At 40.7% G+C, this 22,560-nt stretch overlaps 1 protein-coding gene across 1 annotated transcript in view; it reads right to left on the reverse strand.

The window, feature by feature from the left end:
* doc2a (double C2-like domains, alpha) overlaps positions 1 to 19,533 on the reverse strand; it is a 58,560-nt gene extending 39,027 nt beyond the window's left edge. The window contains exons 1-3 of the mRNA XM_051388815.1: positions 19,220 to 19,533; positions 7,472 to 7,801; positions 1,745 to 1,824 (exon numbers count right to left, since the gene is read on the reverse strand). Coding sequence (XP_051244775.1) covers positions 1,745 to 1,824; positions 7,472 to 7,796 — 405 coding nt within the window. The 5' untranslated portion in view covers positions 7,797 to 7,801; positions 19,220 to 19,533. The remainder of the gene's footprint in view (positions 1 to 1,744; positions 1,825 to 7,471; positions 7,802 to 19,219) is intronic.
* Between the last annotated feature and the right edge of the window lie 3,027 nt (positions 19,534 to 22,560).

Here is a 22,560-nt window from a genome sequence, read left to right on the forward strand (position 1 = left end):
AGATTTAGTGCACTATAATAACTCCCCCTGCACATCCAGAAGTGCCACCAGAGGAGACCTACAGATTCTGAAGCGGCAGCAGCCACTGAGAGAGCGGCTGTATTTGAGGAGTTGAGAGTGAGACTGTGTGGGTTTGGTGCGAAGAGGAAGTGATGAGAAGAGTTTGTTGGAGAGAGAAATCACTGCTGAACCTCCTGGATGATGACAGATACCTGCGCACTGAGGACAGTCGGTTATATCAGCCGGCTGCTGAGTTGAGTGTAGAGTTGCGGTGGTGCAGCTTGTTGTCTATTTATAGTCCTTATGCTCTCTGACACTTAAATTAGTCTCCTGTGTGGCAGTTTGCTCTGAATCATGTTACAAACACCTGTAAATCTTTGTGAATATCTTCTCATTGTGCTGTCGTCCTGGTGGAGAGAGTCCCAAAGACACTTTTATTTGATCCCAGTAGCTTCACATAAAGCTGGATTGGACTCCTGGCGGGAGACAGCAGGCTGACTCCGCAGCTGTGAGGTGTTACAGGAACTACAAAGGCCAGTTCTTTAAAAACAAGTCAGAGGTACAAGACTGTTTATAAGGATGCTTACTGGGAAAATGAAGTTACATACACAGAAGCTCAACTGAGCAATCTGCAGTTTTGGATCTATATAGCAGCTTTTGAGTGTGTTACATCTCTGATTCCAGTGGTGGAAGTATTCAGATATTTGACTCACTAAGGTACCAAAAGGAGATTTCATCTGGTTATAAACTGAAGCCTCTATATGAGCTACAGAAACAAACAAAACCATCAGAGAGAAGATTTCTATAAAGTTATTATGTGTTAAAAAGGAAGCAGAACGATGTGTTTCTCTGCTTAAAATCTCTGACTGACCGACTGACTTCCTGTCTGGTGCCACAATGTTGATGTAGAGTGAAATTCGATCTGGAGTCTGTACGTGGCATTTTATTTTGAAAACTGATTGATTGAAACCTGTGGCTGACTTCCTGTCAGTGTGATCTGCTCTGTGCTGCTTGACGTGAGTGGGTTGCAGCTTTTGTAAAAAATAGATAGGTGTATATTCTACACGGAGTAGTCTCAGAGCGCCTAGAGCGGGCGCCATCAGCTCTGGTCATCGGAGCCAGAACACATTTTTGCGGTGTCCGGTGGAATTTGGGGGTTAGCTTGAAGAGAGTGGTCAAAGACACAGCCATGCTGGTTTCCTCAGTACTCGTTGTTTATTACTAACACGTCAATCGTATCGAGCCCGGTTGTACGGCTGCTATATGATCCTACATGATCCAAACGATACGGTTGAGTTGAGAGGCAAAAGCTCAGCATCCATTCACAGCAGGTGTACCGCTCAACCAACTCAAGACAGGTTGGGCTCAGTCTGATGGCATGGCATGGTATCTGGGCAACAATTTCTGCTGTTACAACCTGTGTGTGTGAGTTTCTTTCAGCGTCCTGTTATTCTTGATATTTCCGGCAGATTATTCCACTATTTCAGTTTACATGAATCCTCGTTGGTGCAAATGTACGTTTCTCCTGGTTTGGTTTCTTTCGTTGCAGGAAAGATAAATCTAACGCTGCAGCACACAGTGATATTAAGACAAAACTGTTGTTGATCTGAAACATACTGAAAGCACTTGGGATTGAAAGGGAACGAATCCCTGCAGTCAGGCTTCTGGTGGAAAGCCTGGAACCGGAGGAGTGGAGGCTGACGCAGCGGCACATTAATACCCGTGGTGCGGAAAGCGTCCTTACCTTGGCCCGGAGCACCGTGCAGTGCAGCTCACTGGAGCTCTGCTCGTACCGCAGCTCGAACTCCAGCGTTCCCAGAGCAGCTGAAACCACACAGAGAGGACAGAGACAATTTAAAACAACATGATTTATGACCGGTGCTTCAGTAGACAGGAAAAATGACATTGTTGAGAATCTGTCAGGATAAATTGAAAGCATGCAAGGGAACAGAGAGATATCTCAGGAACACCATGCGTTCAGGAGATGGAAATCCAATTTAGTGGAGCAGCACCTGTCACATGAATCTGAACACAACACATCACATGTCAACACGGAAAATCCTCTTAAAAGGATAGCAAACACATTCGTCAGGGCTTGTTACAACCATGCAAACATACGGCGCAAAAAGGCACAAACATGTTCATACAAATAACACACACACACACACACACACACACACACACACACACAACCTTCTGTTCTTATAGAAGACGATATGTACAGGATATGATTCACACGGATTAGAACAAATATGTATTTATATGCATCAGCTCTCATAAATACCAACAAACACAGCTTACATAACATATTGTATTTTTATGTTAAACTATAATCCACTGTAAGCTACAGTGAGATCAACCAGCACACTGAGTCTGTTCCACATCCTGCTCAGCTTCTGTCGCACTCAAACAGGCCTGTCTGAGGAGACTGTTTCCGTTTAATGTTAGAAAGTCAGTCAGTCAGTCTCCTGCAAACGAGCACATAAAGCATCTGACACAGAGACACAAAACCACTACAAAGAGATGTCCAAATGGACGACCACAAAGGGAAGGAAAGTGAGACAAAGTAAGATCCACACAAGATGCAAAACTAGATAGAGACCTAAATGAACCACAAAAAGACACAAAACACCACAAAGAGAAAAAAACTACACTGAAGAGACAAAACAACCACACGCTGATGGAAACTCGCAACAAAGGGACAAAAATCAAACGACCACGAGGAGGTTTAAAACCTGATTTGTAATCTAATGGTCTGTTTCAGTCTGGGGGTCTTATGTCTCTTATGTTGGGGGGTTGGGGGTCTCCTGTCAGCTCTCATGGAAGAGCTGTGGAAGCTGCAACAAGCTGCTGTTATTTCTCCTCCGTAAGTGAGTGAAATGAAATGAAATGGATGTCAGTATCACAGCTGCTGTCTGAGAGACACTTCACATCATTTGCATTTTATTTCCAAAACACCGGCTCTACATCAGAAACAGCAGCAGCAGCTTCAGTCCTGCTCCAGCGAGTCCGATATGTACTGAACGTAGGCGGGAAAACCCAGAGAGATGTTAGTGGTTACACAAAGGTGGAAAGTACAGTGAATGTATTATTTATTAGAGATTTAGTCATACCTGTGTATTTTATGTTACCTTTTCCTTACATTTCAGCCCTTACTACAACACATTTATATGTATAGCTAAAGAATTTAAAAAACGGTTCCCATTCTATATTTAGTTAATTTGTAAATAGGCTTCATTTTTATTGTTTTTATTTGTTTTAATTTTAATTAAATCATGCATCTATGTGGGAATATTTTGGTTTTTATTTCCATCGATTTAACCTGCACTCGTTTACTTTCTATATTTTATTTCTTGTGTCACTTACATGTACTTTTGCTCTTAAATATGTAATCTTTTCTCCACGTTTATTGCCCGGTAAAAGCACACTGAATTGCCCCGGTGTATGAAATGTGCTTTACAAATAAAGTTGCCTCACAGTCTCTGAGTTGTTATCAGGAAGAAACATTTCTCCTCTGAACTTCTCACATGTACTTTCAACAGTTTGAGGTTACAATACATTTAAATGAATTGTAACAACGTTATTGATCCTCTGAGTTTTCCATCTTGCGCCATCATCAGGTCAACATTATTTTAGTTTAGGACCCAATACCTGCAGAATTAGTGACATTCCCATCAGCCTCAGCTGGACTCTTCTCTTACTTATAATAAGCAACTGTTTGCATGCTGAACTACGGTGGCTGTGAGGTATTAACAAACTGCAAAAAGCATCACTGGATGCTGAAAACGTGGCGGACTTCCTGTGCTTGTGGAAAAGTAAAGTTGTTGTCTGTTTGATAGCGTTACATCTCATTACTATCACAAAGTAGCACGAAACATTCACAGAAGACCAAAAATGAATCAAAGAAACACAAACTGAATTAATGTTCATTTGTTATCATCGTGCAGTCACACTGAGACCTCATCGTCGTTGTATTGGGCACCTTGTGCGTCTGAACGAGACGGTATACGACAATGTGTCGGGATCTCTGCAACTTACTCTGTTTTAGTTTTTATAAATTACAGCAGTTTTTTATGAATAATATTTAAATTTCTTATTGTGGTCCTCTGTGTCAAAATCTGTCTCGACCAATGAAACACACTCATTTATTAGTGGCCATTATTCACAATGTAGTCGACTGTTTCAGACCTCGTTTGTTAAAAACGGTTCAACTTTAGTTAGTTGAAGCCTCGGTTTCCATAGCAACCAGAATCTGCTAACTGAGCCTCTTTGTCAGCGCCACTGTTTGGACTGTTTTCCATCAGACAGAAGTTTGTTTGTTCAATTAAAAATAAAGTAGAAGGACAAACAAAAAACTCAGAGATCCGATTTAAAGCACAAGGACGGATTAAAAGGAGGAGAAACAGGAGGAGAGACAGGAGGTCACTGTGGCAGTTTAAACATTTATATCTGTGTAGGCAGCTTAAAACTCGCTTAAGCTTTAAGAGGTTTTATTAATCCAGATAATTTGATTTAAATTAGTTAGCTAGTTATATCTGATAGCTAATGTTAGCAAAACAGAAGCTAATTAGCTAGCTAATGAGCTACAGAACTAACCTGACTGCGGAAGATCTTTTGTTTGACAGCACTGTTCGGAAAAAGGGCGGGAAAAAAACTCAGCCCATTTCTGCCAAAGGGATGAGAAAAAAAAAAAAATCTGTTAGTCATTATAATGAGAAATGTTTTCAATATTTTGACTTAGTATCACAAAGTCATTATTTTAAGATTCTAGAGAAACTTTCTCATTAAAATCACTTCTACTGAATCTTTTTTTTTTTTTTTTCCCGTCACTTTGGCAGAAATTAGCTTCCATAGAATCTAACCAAAAGAGTACATTGAACAGATAAACTCTCTCTGTTGACTCAACTGCAGTCCTGAACACAAAATGTAAAATAATCAATAAGTTCTTCCTGTTTGGGTGTTTTAATGCAGGTTGTTGTGAACGTGGCTGATTCCACCCACCTGCACTGACTTACAGCAGCTCGGGGGAGAGACAGTCGGCTGCTGTAACATCGCAGTAGAAACATGCGGCACTTACAACCTAAAGCAGGGCTCCAGACTAACTTTTTGCATTGGTTGCACTGGTGCGCCTAACTTCTTTTTTTTAGGTGCACCAGCACAAAATGTAGGTGCACCCAAATTTTTCATTGCGTCGTCTTTAACGCCATAAGGTCACCTTTTTATCGCTCTCCATAACTTTTATATAATGTGAATGATTTTTAAAGAAGAATAAGGTGTAGAGAAATGCTTGTCTTTATTTGAAGCACAATTATATATAAAAAGAAAAATAAAGTGTTTAAAGTGCTTCACTGAGCAGAAATTGAAACTAAATTTCAAACTAAAACACTAAGCAAAATGAAACATTTCCAAATAAAAGTTTGATACGAAACGTTGTTGACCCGCTCACGAATGCACTATTTCTGGCCATATTCTGACCGCACTCCTGACAGTACACGCAGTGCGTTGCGTTACGTCCTTTGTTGAACCTCAGCCAGGGAAACTGTTTCAGCCAGTCCTGTCTGAAGGAATATATTTTGACCTTTTTAATTTGGGTCTCGGAGCCGGGCTCTATCCCAGACATGGTTGTCTCCTCCAATTTTTAAACACACACAATGTAGCGCGGTGAACAGGACCACAGCCAATCAGAGGCAAAGACCCGCCCGAGCTCTGTCTCTTATTGGTTTAGAACACGATATGATCCTACCATGAGTGTGTGAGTTCGCTCACAGGAGAACACAGAGAGATGATGCGCTTGCGAAAAGTTTTCACCCGGGCAGCATCAGGTGCACCAGTGCGACCTAGAATAATTATTAGTCGCACTCTGGAGCCCTGCCCTAAAGACGTCACTACACTGTAATAATCATCCACAGTGATGAAATCTGAGCCTGAGGAAGAAATCTCTGCACAAAGAATAAAACTGATAAAAACAAGGTTCTTTGTTATTGAAAGTGTCTTTTTATGTTTGATCAAAGTCTTTTAGTTACATGAGACGGGCTGTCAAACTCTGCTCCTCTCTCAGGCTTTTCTGCTCCGATCAATGTTTTTATTAGAAAACATAAAAAGTCATCAACCGGTGACGGCAAAACAAATCTGATTATAAACTTTTGTTAACGAGGTAATAAAAATCCTCTAATTAGTCTTTACTTTAGGGCGGATCTGAGCCACAGAGGAGCCAGAAAACATTCAGCCAGAGTCATTCATCACAATTTGTTCTCCTTTGAAGCAGATGGAGAGCACGAAGGAGTGATCTCTTCCTGCTCTCAGTCACCTCTCACAGAGCTCATCACTCTTCTTTTGTGGGATGAAGCCAATTCAAACACATTTGTGGCGTCTCTGAAGCGTAGATTGTGTTTTACCTGCTGCCTCATCAAACACTGTAAGTGTCTGTAATCCACTCGAGGTGTGAAGGTATTCTCACTCTGTGCTGTGTGCTGCATTATTAATGTTATTTACGCATAACGACGTGAATTATTCATCCTCTGGAGTGAACTCTGGGGTAATCAGGTGAAGGACTGTGAGTCGGTGTTTTGGCCGGTCGGATAAATCGGACTGTAAAGCAACATCTTTACGTCCCCTCAGACTGAAGCAGGTCGGGATCATAGTTAGGCTGTTAGAGATACTGAGGGTGTTTAAAGTATAAAATAACAAACAAAAGTTCACATTTAATCAGATTATTATTATTATTAAGGCAAATTTATTTTATTTTATGGTTGAGCTCATCTGAAATGAGAATCCTACAGATAACGTACGAGTAAATATAACAACTTTTATTCAAAAGGCTCAGTTGACTCTTCATAAGCCCCGCCCCTTTTTGCTCTGGGCTCCAATCACAGTTGAGCAAGTCTCGGTCAACTTCCTCCTTTCCTGTGCTTATAAATGCTACGTGCTAGGCTATTCTATTTTAGTAAGACAACCACATTTTAAAGATCGTAAAAATATAGTTGCATCTTAAGTTAACTAATGCTAGCAAAACATTGGCTATTACATTTCATAACCCGTTACATGATGCAACAATGGTTCCAGTATGCTATCTCTCAGGTAAATGTTTGTATTTGTATTTATCTGTTTTTAGAGGCTATTGGAGGATATCACTATTAAAGCACAGGTCTTGTCCCAACCTATTTCTATATTTAATTTCAGTTCAACAATTTTATACTAATATGAAAAGCAACATTCTGGCAAAAACGAAGCAGGAACCATAATTCTGGGTCAGCTGAGAGCTACCGCTAACATCTGAGACGTTGTATGTATGAAATATAATCAAATAAAGTTATAAAAATCTGATTTCAGAGGAACGTCTAAACAACTTCCGATCAGTCAACCGGCCCTGAGGTGAAGTGTCATGCTGCGTCATGCACAGAGACGCTAACAGTCGGATGTTTTCTGCAGATGTGTAACAGGAACACAGACACATGCCAACAGCGAGGCTCACTGCAGTCGTCACTGTCGGAGCTGTTGATCTCCACCGACGTGTCCATGCTGCTGGTCAGAGACAAAGACCCGCCCCCGCCCGGCCTGCCGTGGGCCAGCAGAGGGGACAGCAGGTGAGCCCCGCCCATCCCGGAGGCCACGGAGCCGGGGCTGAGGGCCAGAGGGGAGGAGGCAGGGTTCGGGGACACGGGGCCGGGGGAGGTGGGGGACAGACGGGGGAAGTAGGCGGAGATCTGTCGGATGGGTCTGATGGGGCCGGGGCAGACGTCAATGGCCATGTGTTCCTGGATGGAGATGCTGAGCTTCTTTCCCCTCCGCACCGTCATAGAGTCTGAAACCAAGACAGAGGTCAGTTTAGTGGGCGGAGCTTTCCATCGAATCACACGAGCTTCATCAGCAGATAAAGACAGAAGAGAGAGTTTCAGTTCTGTTTTGTGAGTTAAGTTTCAGAGTTGTTCTAGTTTAGGTTTCGGTCTATCAGGTCTAATTACTTTGGGTCAGAGGCAAACAGAGATAATTAGACCTGATCCAGAATGTGATGGACCTGAACAGCAACACTGTCAGCAGCAACAGGCTCCACCAACTAACCAACAGCCACAATGAAAAGAGCAGCAACAGTTCAGAAACTACGTCTGCCTCAAAACACTAAACACTGACGAAGGTCAGAGCTCCTCTTCGATCCACTCAGGTATCAGGACCAGCTGTAATGTAACACATCAGTTTGTGGAGAACCGCTTTGAAGCCTCGAGTCGTAGAACGGAAAGTGACGATCTCTCCAGCTCGTGTCAACCTCAGAGCTTTTATAACCCACTGACTATGTTAGCTCAAATCAGTGTGCGAAATACACTCAGAGATGAAGAGGCACGAGAGAAAGACGATGCTGGTGCAGCTAGCACAGTGGGCCCACTCGCTACCAGAACAGAGGATCCTCTCCCACCCAGTGACTCCCCAGAAGAACAACATGAAGTTGATGCTGAGTGCTCCGAAGACGCAGTAATCTGTATAAACTGTATTATTAATTGTTAGCACTGTGTTGTATATGATGTTGCTGAGGATTGGTTCTCCTGTAGGCAGCTTGGCCGTTTATTTTAAATTATGATGGTCATGCGTGAGTGGTGTCATTGGTTGGTTTGTTGATGCGTGTTATAGTATTTCAGAGGTTATTTTGCACATGTTAATGCGGACTTGATTCCTTGTAACCAGACTGGCATGTTTTGGTTTTGCTTTAGATTTGATTCAGATGCGTGTGTGGAGGTTGGATGTGATATGTGCTTATATGTGCTGACATAATGCAAGTAGGCGTACAGGCTTGTAATAATGGATGTGTTTTGAGTAAGTCCTCCCCCCCCTAATAATGTCAATCTTTAAAAACACCTCACAAATATATAGTTGTATTTTCTTTTAAAGGGTTAAAACCGTTGCTCACTGTAGTAGGAAATAGTCCGTCTGTTGGGGACTATTTTCCGCGGCGGATGAATCCACATTTGGTGCTTTACTGCAGCGGTTCACAACCTTTCTCCTTAAAGGACGCCTTTTCTATCATGTATTAAACTGACTCAGTAACATATTTGATGGATATTTCATATTATATTAAAAACTGTACAATGAACCCAATCAGGGAACTCAGTAACTGCAGGAAGTTTGTGTAAAACCAGAGATTTGGATGAATTCTGAGCAGATTATTTCCTGTTTAGGGAACTTTTTATACAATTCTCTGTCTGTATTCTGTATTTGTATCATTTTCATACATCAAACAGACTTCATAGGCTTCTTTTTCGACAGGTTCAGTGTTGTCTTGTCCCTGACAGTGTTCTATTAGACAGTTGACATTTCTTTTTCTTCACAGAAGTGAAACAAACTCTGACATATAAGCCTACTGTGTATATTTTTTATGTTTTCTAGCCACTGCTCCTGTGGCAGCAGGACGGTGTAGAAATAAACTCCAGTGTGATCATGGTGAAGGAACACTGATTGTTTTTAATGGACAGTGGAGCTCTGTGGCACAGAGCAAGAAGATAGAGAATCACCCCGACTGGAAGCTCAAAGCCAAGCAGACACATCATGTTTGTGTAAATCTGACAATAGAACATTTCTCTCTCTTTCTCACCAAACTGTCTCTGCAGCAGCTGGGAGTCATTACGGGAAACCTGCGCTCGCTCTGACTCGACCGTTCGATTCCTGATGTTAATGGAAACACACAGTCAGGCTTATTTCCTTTCTTCCAGCAGGTCTGACACAATTTATCCCCGACAGCAGCCTCGACAGCCGGCTGCAGGTAACTGACAGCAGGTGTTTAATGAGGACTGGGCATGTGAGTGTCCGACACATGAAAAGAGGAAAGAAATTGAATGTGTGTGGGAATCACAGGGGCCAGGGCCATCGCAGGCAGTTTAACAAACACTGTGGAGATATAACTATAGATACAGGAGTCAAATACTGGACCTGAACCACCAAAGGGTGCAAACACATCTCCCTAATGAGGTTTCCATATTCCTGCACTCCCTGCAGCCTCCAGCCTGAACACTCAAACCTCTGAGAGGAAAAGATTTCCACCTGCTTCACCTGCACGGAGACATCCAGCGTACAGCTCAGGGTGCCGAACCCCAGTCAGAGAAACAATGAATGCATCAATCTTTTTGAGTTGTGGCAACTGTTCAATTAGCTTTTGCCTTACAATTAAAGGTATTTTTGAATAACTTAATAATCAGTAGCATAAAGTTTTTAAGTTGATTAAGCTACTCTAAATGTTTGCAACTTAAAAAGATATAAATCGACATCAGTAAATCAGGTTTTATCTTTCAACCAGGCATTTATTTAAGTAGTGACAACAGGACCTCTGAATCATTTTTTAGAGTGCGTACAATTAATCACAATACTGTGAGCCTTCTGTTTATAGTGCAGTAACTTATTTTATACTTGATACTTTATGCACTTGGTTTTTTCCTCCTTCTCTGTAATAGATTACAGTTACTTTTTTCTTGTATCGTGATTACGTAACTCAGGCTGTGTGTGTCTGCTCTGTTAGTTTGTTGGTCTGCAGTTTCATAAAGTCGCCCACGAGACGTAACTCCCATTAACATAGCGGACTGTCTGCTGAACGCTGGAATAAAATAAATGCATCATCTGATCGACTGATCGAGTATCGGCGGATAAGTTCACTCAAAGCAACTGAGTTACTTCAACAATTAATTATGAGTTGGGTTTTATGTGAATGAGTTTATGTTCACTTGATCTTTTATTAAGACGTGTTGTTTTACAGTGTAATAAAGTTCAGATTTGTACTTGAGTAAATGGAGGCAGAACAATCTCAGCAACACTGAAAGAGCATTGCTGTCAGACCATTTAAATGTATCCTGAAGGTGTTAAAGGGAAGTGAACTCCTCGTTGGTCTAAATGTTAAACTTCAACTATCAGACGAGTTTCAACCTGAAGACCTTCGTCTGCGGTGATCATGAAGGGAGAGAACAAATCAAATGTTGAAGGAAGTGAAGACGTTAAAGCAGTGTGAGAAAGTGATGGTGGGTGGAGATACTCTGTGTGTGTAAGTGTTTCCTGTTTAAAAAGCTCTGCGGGGGTCCATAACGACGCTGAAGTACAGCCTAATATCTAAAGTGAAGAGTGTGAAGAGAGCGAGGAGGCTGATCAGACTGCAGAATGACTCTACGCACCAGATTAGATATGAATCATTTATGTAATGGCCACTTTGTTTTTGGAGGATTTGTTGCTTGCTTACTTTGTGTGCAGTTAATAAGAACTTCTTGTGTATGTTTGTGTGTCAGGATGCGGCGTATTAAGCTGAAATGTGCTGTGTTTTGCTGGATTCTCCCCTCAGAGGCTTTGGATGTGCTGCTGTGAGCAGAAGGAGAACAGCTGATTCATGCATCCTGCCGTACTCCAAGATAAAATTAAGGAAATAAATTCTCCCATTAATGTTAGTGTTAACCATCAGTCGGCTGCAAACGACCACACAGGTGTTTGTCTGCAGGCGCTGCTGAGAAAATAAAAGCAGGTTGAGTTACAGACACTGAAACACTGCACAGTAATGTATGAGACATGAGACAGGACTTCACACCTCCGGAGAGTCATCACAGTGGCAAACATTAGATTTTTCTCCTCGACTCGGAGGTCAACAGGAGAAATTCAGCGTTATTTGGTAATCCATCAGGAATGTAGGAGTTTGTGCCAACCTGAGTCATAATAATAAACTCATAAGTCACCAAGTATTCAGATCTTTTACTTAAAGCTGCTACAAGGAACGTAACCCCCAAAGTGTCACCAGATAAACTGCAGATGAATTAGATAATAGACATTATTATGTCTTCTTGTTGCTGTAAGAAGCTACAAGCCAAAACTGTTGGACGTCGTCTTAAAGGTTAATCTTTCAGAATCAGAATAGTAATCATAATTAAAACTGTCAGACTGGTAGAAAGTAACAGAAAATGGAAAAACTGCCGGTTAAAAGGCAGAAACCTAGGACAGATCCTTCGGCTCTAGGTGGGTGGTCGTCTGTCTCGACCAGCTGGGGTGAGAGAGAGAGAGAGAGAGAGAGAGACACAGACAGACAGACAGACAGACAGACAGGTGCACAGCAACAACAGTATTGGCAACGGCAATCTAGCAGGACCATGGCAGGAGGCTCCACCAGGATCGATAAGAACCTGCGAGACGAGAAAGCACAAGAACTCCGGGGAAGAAGTGAAGTTAGTAACATGCATTAATGGGACATGAATGAGTGCAGAAAGAGAGAGGAAGAGAGTAGCTCAGTGCACCATGGGAAATCCCCCGATAGTCTAGGCCTATAGCAGCATAACTAAGGGATGGTTCAGGACTCACCTGATCCAGCCCTAACTATAAGCTTTATCAAAGAGGAATGTCTTAAGCCTACTCTTGAATGTGGAGAGGGTGTCTGCCTCCCGAACCACAACTGGAAGCTGGTTCCACAGGAGAGGAGCTTGGTAACTGAAGGCTCTGGCTCCTGTTCTACTTTTAGAGACTATAGGAACCACAAGTAGCCCAGCATTCAGAGAACGTAGTGTTCTAGTGGGGTAATAGGGTACTATGCATCCTAAAATATCTGTATGGATGTTCTGATGTTTTTAGGTATTTTTCTTGTAATAAAATTGTGAGAGAAAGTGAACATTTTATTACTTGTATAATTAATTAGAAATCGAAAGCTAACTTGTTCCAGGGAGAATAAAATCACTAGGGGGTGGAGGGAAATCTCTTCACATGAAAACTAAAATTCTAACAAGTGGATTCACAACTTCTAAAAAGTAATTTTTTTTTTCAAATTTTCAAACACAGAGGCAGCAAGCAGTGAAGCTACTGGCTCAGTCAGTCACTGGTAATGGTAAATGGTAAATGGACCTGTACTTGTATAGCGCCTTTCTAGTCTTCTGACCACTCAAAGCGCTTTTACACTACGTGAGACATTCACTCAGTGATGGCAAAGTCCATCAAACAGAAACTAACATTCATACACATTCATACACCGATGCACGGCATCGGGAGCAATTTGGGGTTCAGTATCTTGCTCAAGGATACTTCAACACCAGGAGCTGGGGATCAAACCCACAACCTTCCGATTAAGGAACGACCCGCTCCTCCTCTGAGCCACAGCCGCCCTGCACTGCTAATGTTAGCTCTCGTAGATGGTAGCCTAGCTAAAATGGTGCAGCAAGAAATCCCGGGTTCATTGAAGGCAGCGTTTGTGTCCTCCTGGGGAGGAATCTGGAATCTGCCAGAAAAATAAAAAAAGGAGATGAAAACTTTCCCTTGATGAAAAAATGTTCATGTTAAGACAAAATTATGAGATAAAAAGTCTCTTTTATCTACTAATTATGGCTTCTTGGACAAAAATATAAGGTAGCGTTAGGTTAGGTTAGAAAATATAAAATTACTTTGAATTTCTTGGCAATTTCTTGAATCAGTGACATTAGTCATGATTTGGAAGCCATATTATGCAACACAAAGTCTAAAGTGTGACTTCATATAAGATATAATACGTAATAATAATAAGACCATATATATATATATAAAAATTATAAATCACCAAGTTTTCTGTAATTATAAGAATATTAAATCATGAATCATAGTTAGGAGATAATAAATCCTGATCTCTAACTGCCAAGTATAATTAAGATACAATAAAGGGATAATGAAGAGGCCCATACGTTTGGCAGCAGTCTCACTGTCTTTCATTATTCCTGGCTACAGTGAGTGCATTCATTCTGTGGGAGTTTCAGCTGGCTGCTGCTGCACTGTGGAGCCGCTGTAGTCATGTTTAATTCAGGGGGAAGCAACATTTATCAGTGGAAACATTCTCCCACTTGAAAGTGAAATCTGGTGCTCGTCCAGTGACTGATATTCAGTCACAGTGGGATTACAGGCGAGACTCAGCGCTGGAGAGTTAAGCTGAGGGAAAAGCACAGTGGAGTATGCTAATGAAGACACAGAAAATGCTCCTCACCCCTCTACCTCACCCCCTCTCTCCTTCACTGTCCTATCTCACCTGCCACTCACTCCTGCAGTCTTTATTCTCACCCTGGTGTCTCTCCCTCCTCTTTCATCCCTTCTCTGTTGCTTGTTTTTGTCTTTTCCGTCTGCAGATATGTCACCGTCTTCATGTTGCTCGACATTAACAGTCTCCCCCTATCTCCCTCCCTCCCTCACTCTCTCTGGGGAGGTGACTCACTGGTCACTTTGAATACAGGTGAGAGGAAAGGGTGAGGATCCCTGACTGATCACAGCCTCACATATAATACCTGAAATTATTGATTATTACTTAACTGATCCTTTCAGCAGGCAGCTGTTGATCAGTGGGAACTTTTTATTTTACATATTTATTCAGTATTTTTAAAATAAATGAAAATATTAATTAAATTACAGAAATATCCTGTGAATTTGTATGTTTAAACATGAAAGATCTATAAATAATCAAATAATTAATGATTATTATAAGAAAATTAAATGAAGTTAAATACTTTTGCAAACCTATAATTTTTTACTGATATTTACTGTTTATTTATTAGATAGCAGCACTCTGCTGCAAATGTGAACCTGATTATTTGTATTATAGCAGTATACAGTATAAACTATGATGTTTTGTTATAAATTAAACCCTTTAGACAAGTAAAGCTAAAATCATAATGGTCTGTACTTATATAGTTATAATTCTAACCATGTCACATTCACACTGATGGCAAAGGATTGGGAGAAATTTGGGGTTCAGCCTTTTGCACGACGACACTTCCACATGCAGAGGGATCGAACCACCAACCTTCTGATTGCACTGTTTCTTTTTTTTTCTTTTTGCACCGCCTACCACCTGAGAAGATATCAAGCTCTCCAAGCGCCACCATTATAACGGACCTTCAATTTATATACAATTCAGCTACAATCGCCTATTCAGCGACAGACTGTTCAGCAGGAGGCAGGTTTATTTCTAATAATTAGATTATTTATTGTTGACTGTTGACGGAACCGGTTAATCTACCTCAAACCATTCGCTTTACCTCCGCTAACTATCTTTCCTGCACAGTGTGGAAGATAGAGCTATTCCTGGTAGAATCAAATGTTTTCACATCATTTATTAGAGTACCAGCAATAAATAACAACTAACGTCTGAGGACATCGGTTTGATTTTACTTCCCTTTCTGGGTTGTAACATACATGGGGGCTCGTCCAGGATTGTAATTCATTTTAATTCCAACATAAGCCACATTGTTTGGTGGCCAACAGCCCGAAAACGCTTCTGTCGAGCTAAATTAATGGTTGAAAAATGGCCCGTTTAACCTTGATCACTTTACTGCCAACCCGACCTGTGAACAAATTGATAATTGCCTTAAGAATGAGCTAATGAGTTAATTATAGCAGACGACTTTGTGAAAAAAAAGAGCTTGAGGCTCAAGTTGTCTCGTGGAAATGAGGGTTACTGATTTGGTTGATTTGCTTGGAGCTCAGCAGCATCTTAACTAGCTAGCAGTTAGTTTTTAGGGAGAATCTCCACCATCATGCTGTTCCACACTCACACAGTTCACTGCCTCGTTTACCGGATAATCAGCCACATGTTGCAGAAAAGAGGAAAAACAATTCTCTTGCCAAAATGCTTTCTGTTCCTGTGAAAACCTCTAGTCACCAAAACAGAACATTATAATTCATACCCACCAACAGCTGCATGTAAATCAATACTGTCTCAGCACTGACGGAGATCTGATGTTACTGAGAGACAAAGTGAGGAAGTGTCATTTTCTAAGGATGGATCGGAGAATATGACTCAAAACAAATCAATAAACAGCCTCAAAGTTCATCCAAAAAAGAAATCCAGTGACTGTAATTAAAGTTAAATACGTCAAACACTACGTATTACTTTCACTTTACTTGTATTTCCAGTCTCTACAACTATAATGTCTACTACATTTCAGAGGGAAGTATTTCTGCACTAAATTCATTTACGAGTTAAAGACGTTGAGGTCTTCATTGTTTACTGTGACACACAAATTACACAGTGTCTAAAAGATAAAAGAGTTTATTTGCTGGCAGAAATGTTTTCCAGGCAGCGTAGAAAAGATAAAATTTACACATTCACACATTTCTATTGCCAGAAATGTTATATAATATCCATAGGTATGTTTCATTAGTGTTCAATCAGCTGATAATAAGAATCATTGTGTTTTTGTTACCTTAGAATGAGACGTTTTTTATCTACAGAGGAAGCGGGTCCTCTTCTAGTGGTGGAGTGTTTCTACAGTAGCCCAGAACGGACAAAACTAACACTGACTCTATATTGGGACTCAACATTCGCGGCCACCGTAGTTTCTCCAACACACTTGAAGAGCTCAGTACCAAGGTTCAAACTACAGGGGAGCCTTAATTTAACATGAGCTCCCCTTAAGTCTGTGAAATCTTTTGGGGTCTCTTATTTGTTGTAAATGTGATATTTTTTGCCACATATTTCTATTGTTTTGTATATTCATCACCATGGATCATGTGTAAAATTAGGCTTTTATTGATATATGTTATCAACTGATTATTAAATATTAAAAACGTGCTGACATAAAGACAGTTTTGGAGCGTTATTAAGACTCCTTCCAACGTACTATCATAACATGATTGGTACCGATGCATTCGTTAGGTTACCTAGTTTCATATCTTCATCCTATCTTTAAACCTGAGCTTGCTGAAGCCTCTGAAAGACGAGAAGGGGGGAGGATAATGGGGTGGCCAATCAGACTTCAGGTGCTGCCTCAGGCCCCCCCCTTTGGACACGCCCCTGGCTGGACACTTTACCGCCAGATACCACTAAATCCTACACACTGGACCTTTAAGTAATTTTGATGATTGAGTGTTTTTACAGCATAATATTGGTATTTTTACTTGAATCTGTAACTGGTTATAAACAGTCTCAGTTTCATACTAATGCCTCTAAATGACCGACATAAGCAAACATCATCATCTGTGTAGTAGAATGAAATCAGTGAAACAAGGGGTTATAAACACTACCGCTTTAGTCCACAGGATGCGCCAGAATCAACACAAAATGACAGTTCCTTGTTGCTGCTTAAAGGATTTGAATATTTCTTCCAGCTGCTAATATTCAAGATCAATCGAGCTGAAACTGAAACGACACGCATTGCAAAAGAAACCAGAGAGACGTATGGATGAACTATAATCTTCTGTGGATTAACTCTGGGCTGTGAACATCCATGAGCATCATACATGTAAAACAATGTAACGACATTATAAGAAAAATCTACTGCAAGTAGGAAATATACGAAGACTTTCAACCTTTTCAAAACCATGTATCTCCCATATGGTTAGTTTTATGTTTTAGGATTTTTTTGGTTTAGACAATTAAAAACCTTAAAATAAAACCATCCACGAAGCTAAAACCTGGAAGATTTTCTCAACTCATGTTGTAAAAATGTCTGGACAGTTTGAAGAAACAGAATTTAAATTAATTTTTTTAATTGAAATGAAAAGATAAATGATAAACTCATTATACAGAATGGATTGTTGCAAGTGTTGCAATATTGTATATTTTATGATTGGATTATTGTAGCTGATGCACTGAAACATGAGAAGTATTATAATAATGAAACCGGTCGAGGAGGAGTTCATTTTAATTATTGAAGCTACTGTTTAATCTACTTTCTCTCAACTGGGAGGAGACTTTGGAGCAGTTTCTAGATTGAGGAATAATCCCTTAAAGAACCACAACAATGTACTCAAAGCTGCAGTAACTATTCTCTCTGTTGTTTTTCATTCTGGCCATAAAGTTGTAGACCAACCCAGTGGTGTAGTGGAACATGGAGGAGTGGTGATACTTTTAATTTATGTCCCAATCTTTTGAAAGCGGCCGTCCGGTAAAAGATAAAAATCCTGTGTTGGCCAACAGGATTGAGCGCGTTGTATTTTCACATTGTTACTTCTGCTGCTTGACTTCAGGCAGTAAAGATAATTATGAAATCAACATTAGTCACAGGAGAGAAAACTACACAATTATGCAATTTGCGTAATTTTGCAAATGTCCCCCAAAAGTTCCCACTGACGAGCGCAAAACATTTTTGGTAGAAAATAAAAAAGCCCAAATAAAGAGGTAGAACCCTGCTGCACCATCGTCATCTCAAATGTTCAGAATCCATCACTGAAACACATCACGTAATAACTGGAAAACACTTTGTTCACAAGTTGTTCTTATAATTTAGTGAGAAACATGAGCTTGTTTGTTAATGATTGCATTGAAAATATTAACATTGAATATAAAATGTGGTTCATGCAACTTACATTAAAATCTTTTATTGAAATTATTTTAGGAATTGTGCATTACTGATGTTTTTTAAGTATATATTTTTTTTATAGTACTGCAGTACTCCAAAGTCCCCCTAGGGGTGTTTGAGAAACACAGTTTACTGACTTCATGTCACCGCTTGAAAACTAGTGAAAGATGTGAGAAGATTTAGAAATACTGATGCTGACTGAAAAATGCTGCATATACCTTCATATACCAGTCTGCATAATGCACAGTGGGAATACCGGACAAAATTAAGTAATTATGTTTCTTAATGAATCTATATTTTAAGTATTGCAACAGTCCAGAATATATGTGTATCAAAAAAATATTAAGATCTGAAATTCCTGACCAAATGTTCTTCATGTGTTTTTCTGGAAAATTATAAAAAGCAACCCCTAGTGGTTAAAACCTCACACTGCAGCTTCACACTTCAACTGACTGGAAACATTCAATGGACTGTACTTTAAGTACTGTAAAAGACATTAAATAAATAAATCAAGCAATGCATCACATTTTATCAGATCATTATATTACATGAAATTATTTTGACTGAAAATAACTGCAATCAAACTCAATAAGATTATTATTAAAACTGAAACTCTCCCAAATGAACAATTTAAAGTGTATTTCTTTTAAAAAGCTACAGTAGAAGAGCTAAGATCTTTGTTTTCTTTACTTTTTTGTTTCATTTGTTAGTTTTTTCATGTTTTGGATGAAAATCTAAAATCTAACTATAACAGAGCTTCCACATCATGTGCTGGAAGTATGAAAATGGAATAAAAACACCCAAATTCAGGCAAGTAAAAAAACTGTATTGTCCACATACTGGATGTGAAAAGAGAAACAGATGAGAGGAGAGGTGGAGTACGCAGGGAGGATAAAACACAAAAAAAAAGCAAAGAAAATTTTTAGAAAAAGCGTGAAGAGAAACAGAATGAAAGTATTAATTGTTCCTACCTTTGATTGTGTGAGTGGAGCAGATTCCTACACAAACAGGTGGATGTCAGTGCGCAAGGGGTCCGCACTAACAGGTGGTGAGAGAGAGAGAGGAGGAGAGCAGCCGAGTGGTCGAGAGAGGTAGGGGGGGAGGAGAGAGAGAGAGATCTCCCTCTGATAGATTTGGACTGTTAACCCTTTCTCCTCCTTCTCCTGCTTTTTGCTGTTTCTGTGTGTTTAATATCCTCTCGCTGAAGCCTCACATTCATCTGAAATGTCAACAGCAATGAAGCTCTTTCTTTAATCACACTACACATGTATTAGATTAACTCTCCCTCACTCTCTCTCCCTCCTTCTCTCCCTTCTTCCTGCAGATTGCAGGGTGGTTGGTTTGGGGGGGGGGACTGGAGGAAAATAATGTGCCAACAGCAGCATCTGTCTCTCTCTTCCTCTCTGTATAATTTGTGGTTAATGACGCCTAATGATACATGTGTGCATCCAGCTCACATAGGCTATACAATCACACATCCATGCAAAGCTGTTTATTTTTCTTTTTTACTCCTCCTTTCCAGGAAAGGGTGTAGATGATCTGACCCCCCCATCCCTCCTTTCCCTCCTTCATTTTTCCCCCTCGTCAACCTTTTGTTCCTCCTCTTCTCCTTCCCTCCCGTGGACAGACAGATAGGTGTCCCTGGGGTGAAGGAACCCCTCGTTAAAAAAAAAAAAAAAAAAAAAAACTGTCCATCCTCCTCCTCCTCCTCCTCCTCCTCCTCCTCCCTCCTCCTCTTCTCCTCTCTGCATCTCATCCACCCACACACTCTCTCTCTCTCTCTACCCGTCCATGCATGCCAAATGGACAAGGAAACCCTGAGTCCCCCCCCCGGACACATTTTTCATCGATACCTCTGTTCTCTTTCCATCTCTGATCTCCTGTGATACAAAAGCCCCGCAGGCCCCTTCAGAGGGAAATAAAAAATACCACCGCTGCTGCTGCTGCTGTTGTTGCTTTCTGTCTCGTAAAGCCCACATGGAATAATTCTTCCAGCAGCTGACAGTAAACCTCTCACTGTGTCTGCTTTGGGGTAAACACATCACCGAGTCGTGGTCAGAAGAAGTGAACATTGCTTTCTAAAAGCAGGTCTGAGGAGGTGTTTTTTGTTTTTTAATAATGAAAACATGAACTTTTGTTGGTTAAGAGAAGCCGTGTTTGCTGAGAGTGGGTGGGTGACATCTGCAGGAAAACGGATCCCATCAAGATGATGAAATACGAGTGTGTAGGTGTCGGATATTCAGTATATCCTACATTTATATACATTTAAGTTAATCTAACTCTGGTGAAACTGGCTGCAGTGTGCTGTCTGTAATAACTGGAGTACAAAAACAGGAACGACAAACCTTGATTGTTACAGTAATTCACTCAACCTGAAATTTAATTTGTAATTCCCTTCTGAAGAGAGATTATGTTGTGTTTGAATCTTCAGAGCTTTAAAGTCAATGAAAGGGATGTTGAACTCCAGCGTCTTTTTATGAGATATGAGATTAACTATAAATACAAAGAAGTTCTGATAATTAAACCACAGATGCTCTATCTTCCCACTGTTATTACAGACGGTGAACTCACCACAGACACTGTCCCACTGTTATTACAGACGGTGAACTCACCACAGACACTGTCCCACTGTTATTACAGACGGTGAACTCACCACAGACACTGTCCCACTGTTATTACAGACGGTGAACTCACCACAGACACTGTCCCACTGTTATTACAGACAGTGAACTCACCACAGACACTGTCCCACTCTTATTACAGACAGTGAACTCACCACAGACACTGTCCCACTGTTTTACAGAATAAACTACGACATTCAATGTTTTTATAAAACAAACTTTAATAAACGTGCTGTTTGTTGCATAGATGGATGTGTAGCTGTTATAATCAGGAATGTCTGAGGTTTCCCTCCAGGTGTCTCTGTAGGAACACGTAGCCACTGTTAGCTGTTAGCTGTTGGACCCCCCCACTCTGCCTCCTCCATTCATTCATCACTGACCAGCTGAGCGGTCTCTCAGGGGCCATTTTCTGAACCATGTGCTGTGTTTGCCTGAAACTCTTCTTCAACTCTTCTTCATTTCACCCGATGTTTAAATTCTGAGCAGGAAAGTCACAAACTAACACAACAAGACTCAGAAACAGACGAGAATACGAGTTATGATTAGTAAAAGTTATAATCTGTAACGTTTCCAGGAGCTGTCACACAAAGATGGTAGAAACCTCCTGAACCATGAACACTGAAGGAAACCTAACCGGGAGAAGCTGACTGCAATGACACCAATGGTGGTGAAGACAACAACTCCCATGATCCAACACGGCTTCACCACCTCATCACACTTCCTGTTTTGTTATTTATCGTTGCTCGTGACGGTTTCCCGTTGAAAGTGGAACTTCATCGCAGTTTTTTTCCCCTGTGATCTCATGTGCTTTCCACAACAGAGACAATAAAGTATTCATAAGCACATTCTGCTGCCCTCTAATGGGCAAAAGTGTAATACAAATCTAAAATGACCTCTTTCTGGTTTACTGTGAGCAGCTTATTTTCATGCCCAACCGAACGCTCACCACCCCGTTAATTATTGATGATAATGAGTCAGATAATTGAAAATGTTAACTGCCTCCTCCGTTCTTTGCCTCAGAGATATGTGCTGCCAGAGAACCGCTCATGTATTATGCAGATTGAGTGTTATTAACCCTAATGGCCCGAAAGAAATGAGACAATAACCATTCAGGTCTAATTCCATTTGCATTACAGACTGTTCGTCCTCTCGGCGTCCAGCGTCCACTGCGGCCCCGTCCACTCTCGCCCTTTGTTGCCCCCCGCCTTCATTACTGTTAACTCCTTCTAACGCAGGTACTAATCTGCATATAGTGAAATTGCAACTAAAGAAATCTGGCTGCTGGTGACAGAAAATGAAATGAAAACACATTCAGAGTAGACCGATATGACAAGTTGATGACCTGGTAATTAAAAAAAATCCTCTTCTTGGCTTTTCTAAAGAGTATAAATTCAGGCACACTTGTACTTTCTTTGCCCACTGAGTCCGTATTTTTTGTATGCGTTACATTAATCAACCCACCGACTGAATCCTTACGCAGAGACCTCGCTCTCTGATGTGCTTTATTATTCTATTTGTTGCTGCAGACTCTTGTTCTAGCAACTTGAAAGACCAATGAATGTTTCAGAGTCGGTGTATAGACATGAGGTTCATTTCAGCTTTATATTTTCAAATGTTTGACAACTTTTATGGTCAAAACAAGGCAAACGTATCCACAGAGGGGTCTGAGGGGCAGGAATGAACATACAGGA

This window comes from Dicentrarchus labrax, unplaced genomic scaffold, assembly GCF_905237075.1.
Source record: "Dicentrarchus labrax unplaced genomic scaffold, dlabrax2021, whole genome shotgun sequence".
NCBI classification, from domain to species: domain Eukaryota; kingdom Metazoa; phylum Chordata; class Actinopteri; family Moronidae; genus Dicentrarchus; species Dicentrarchus labrax.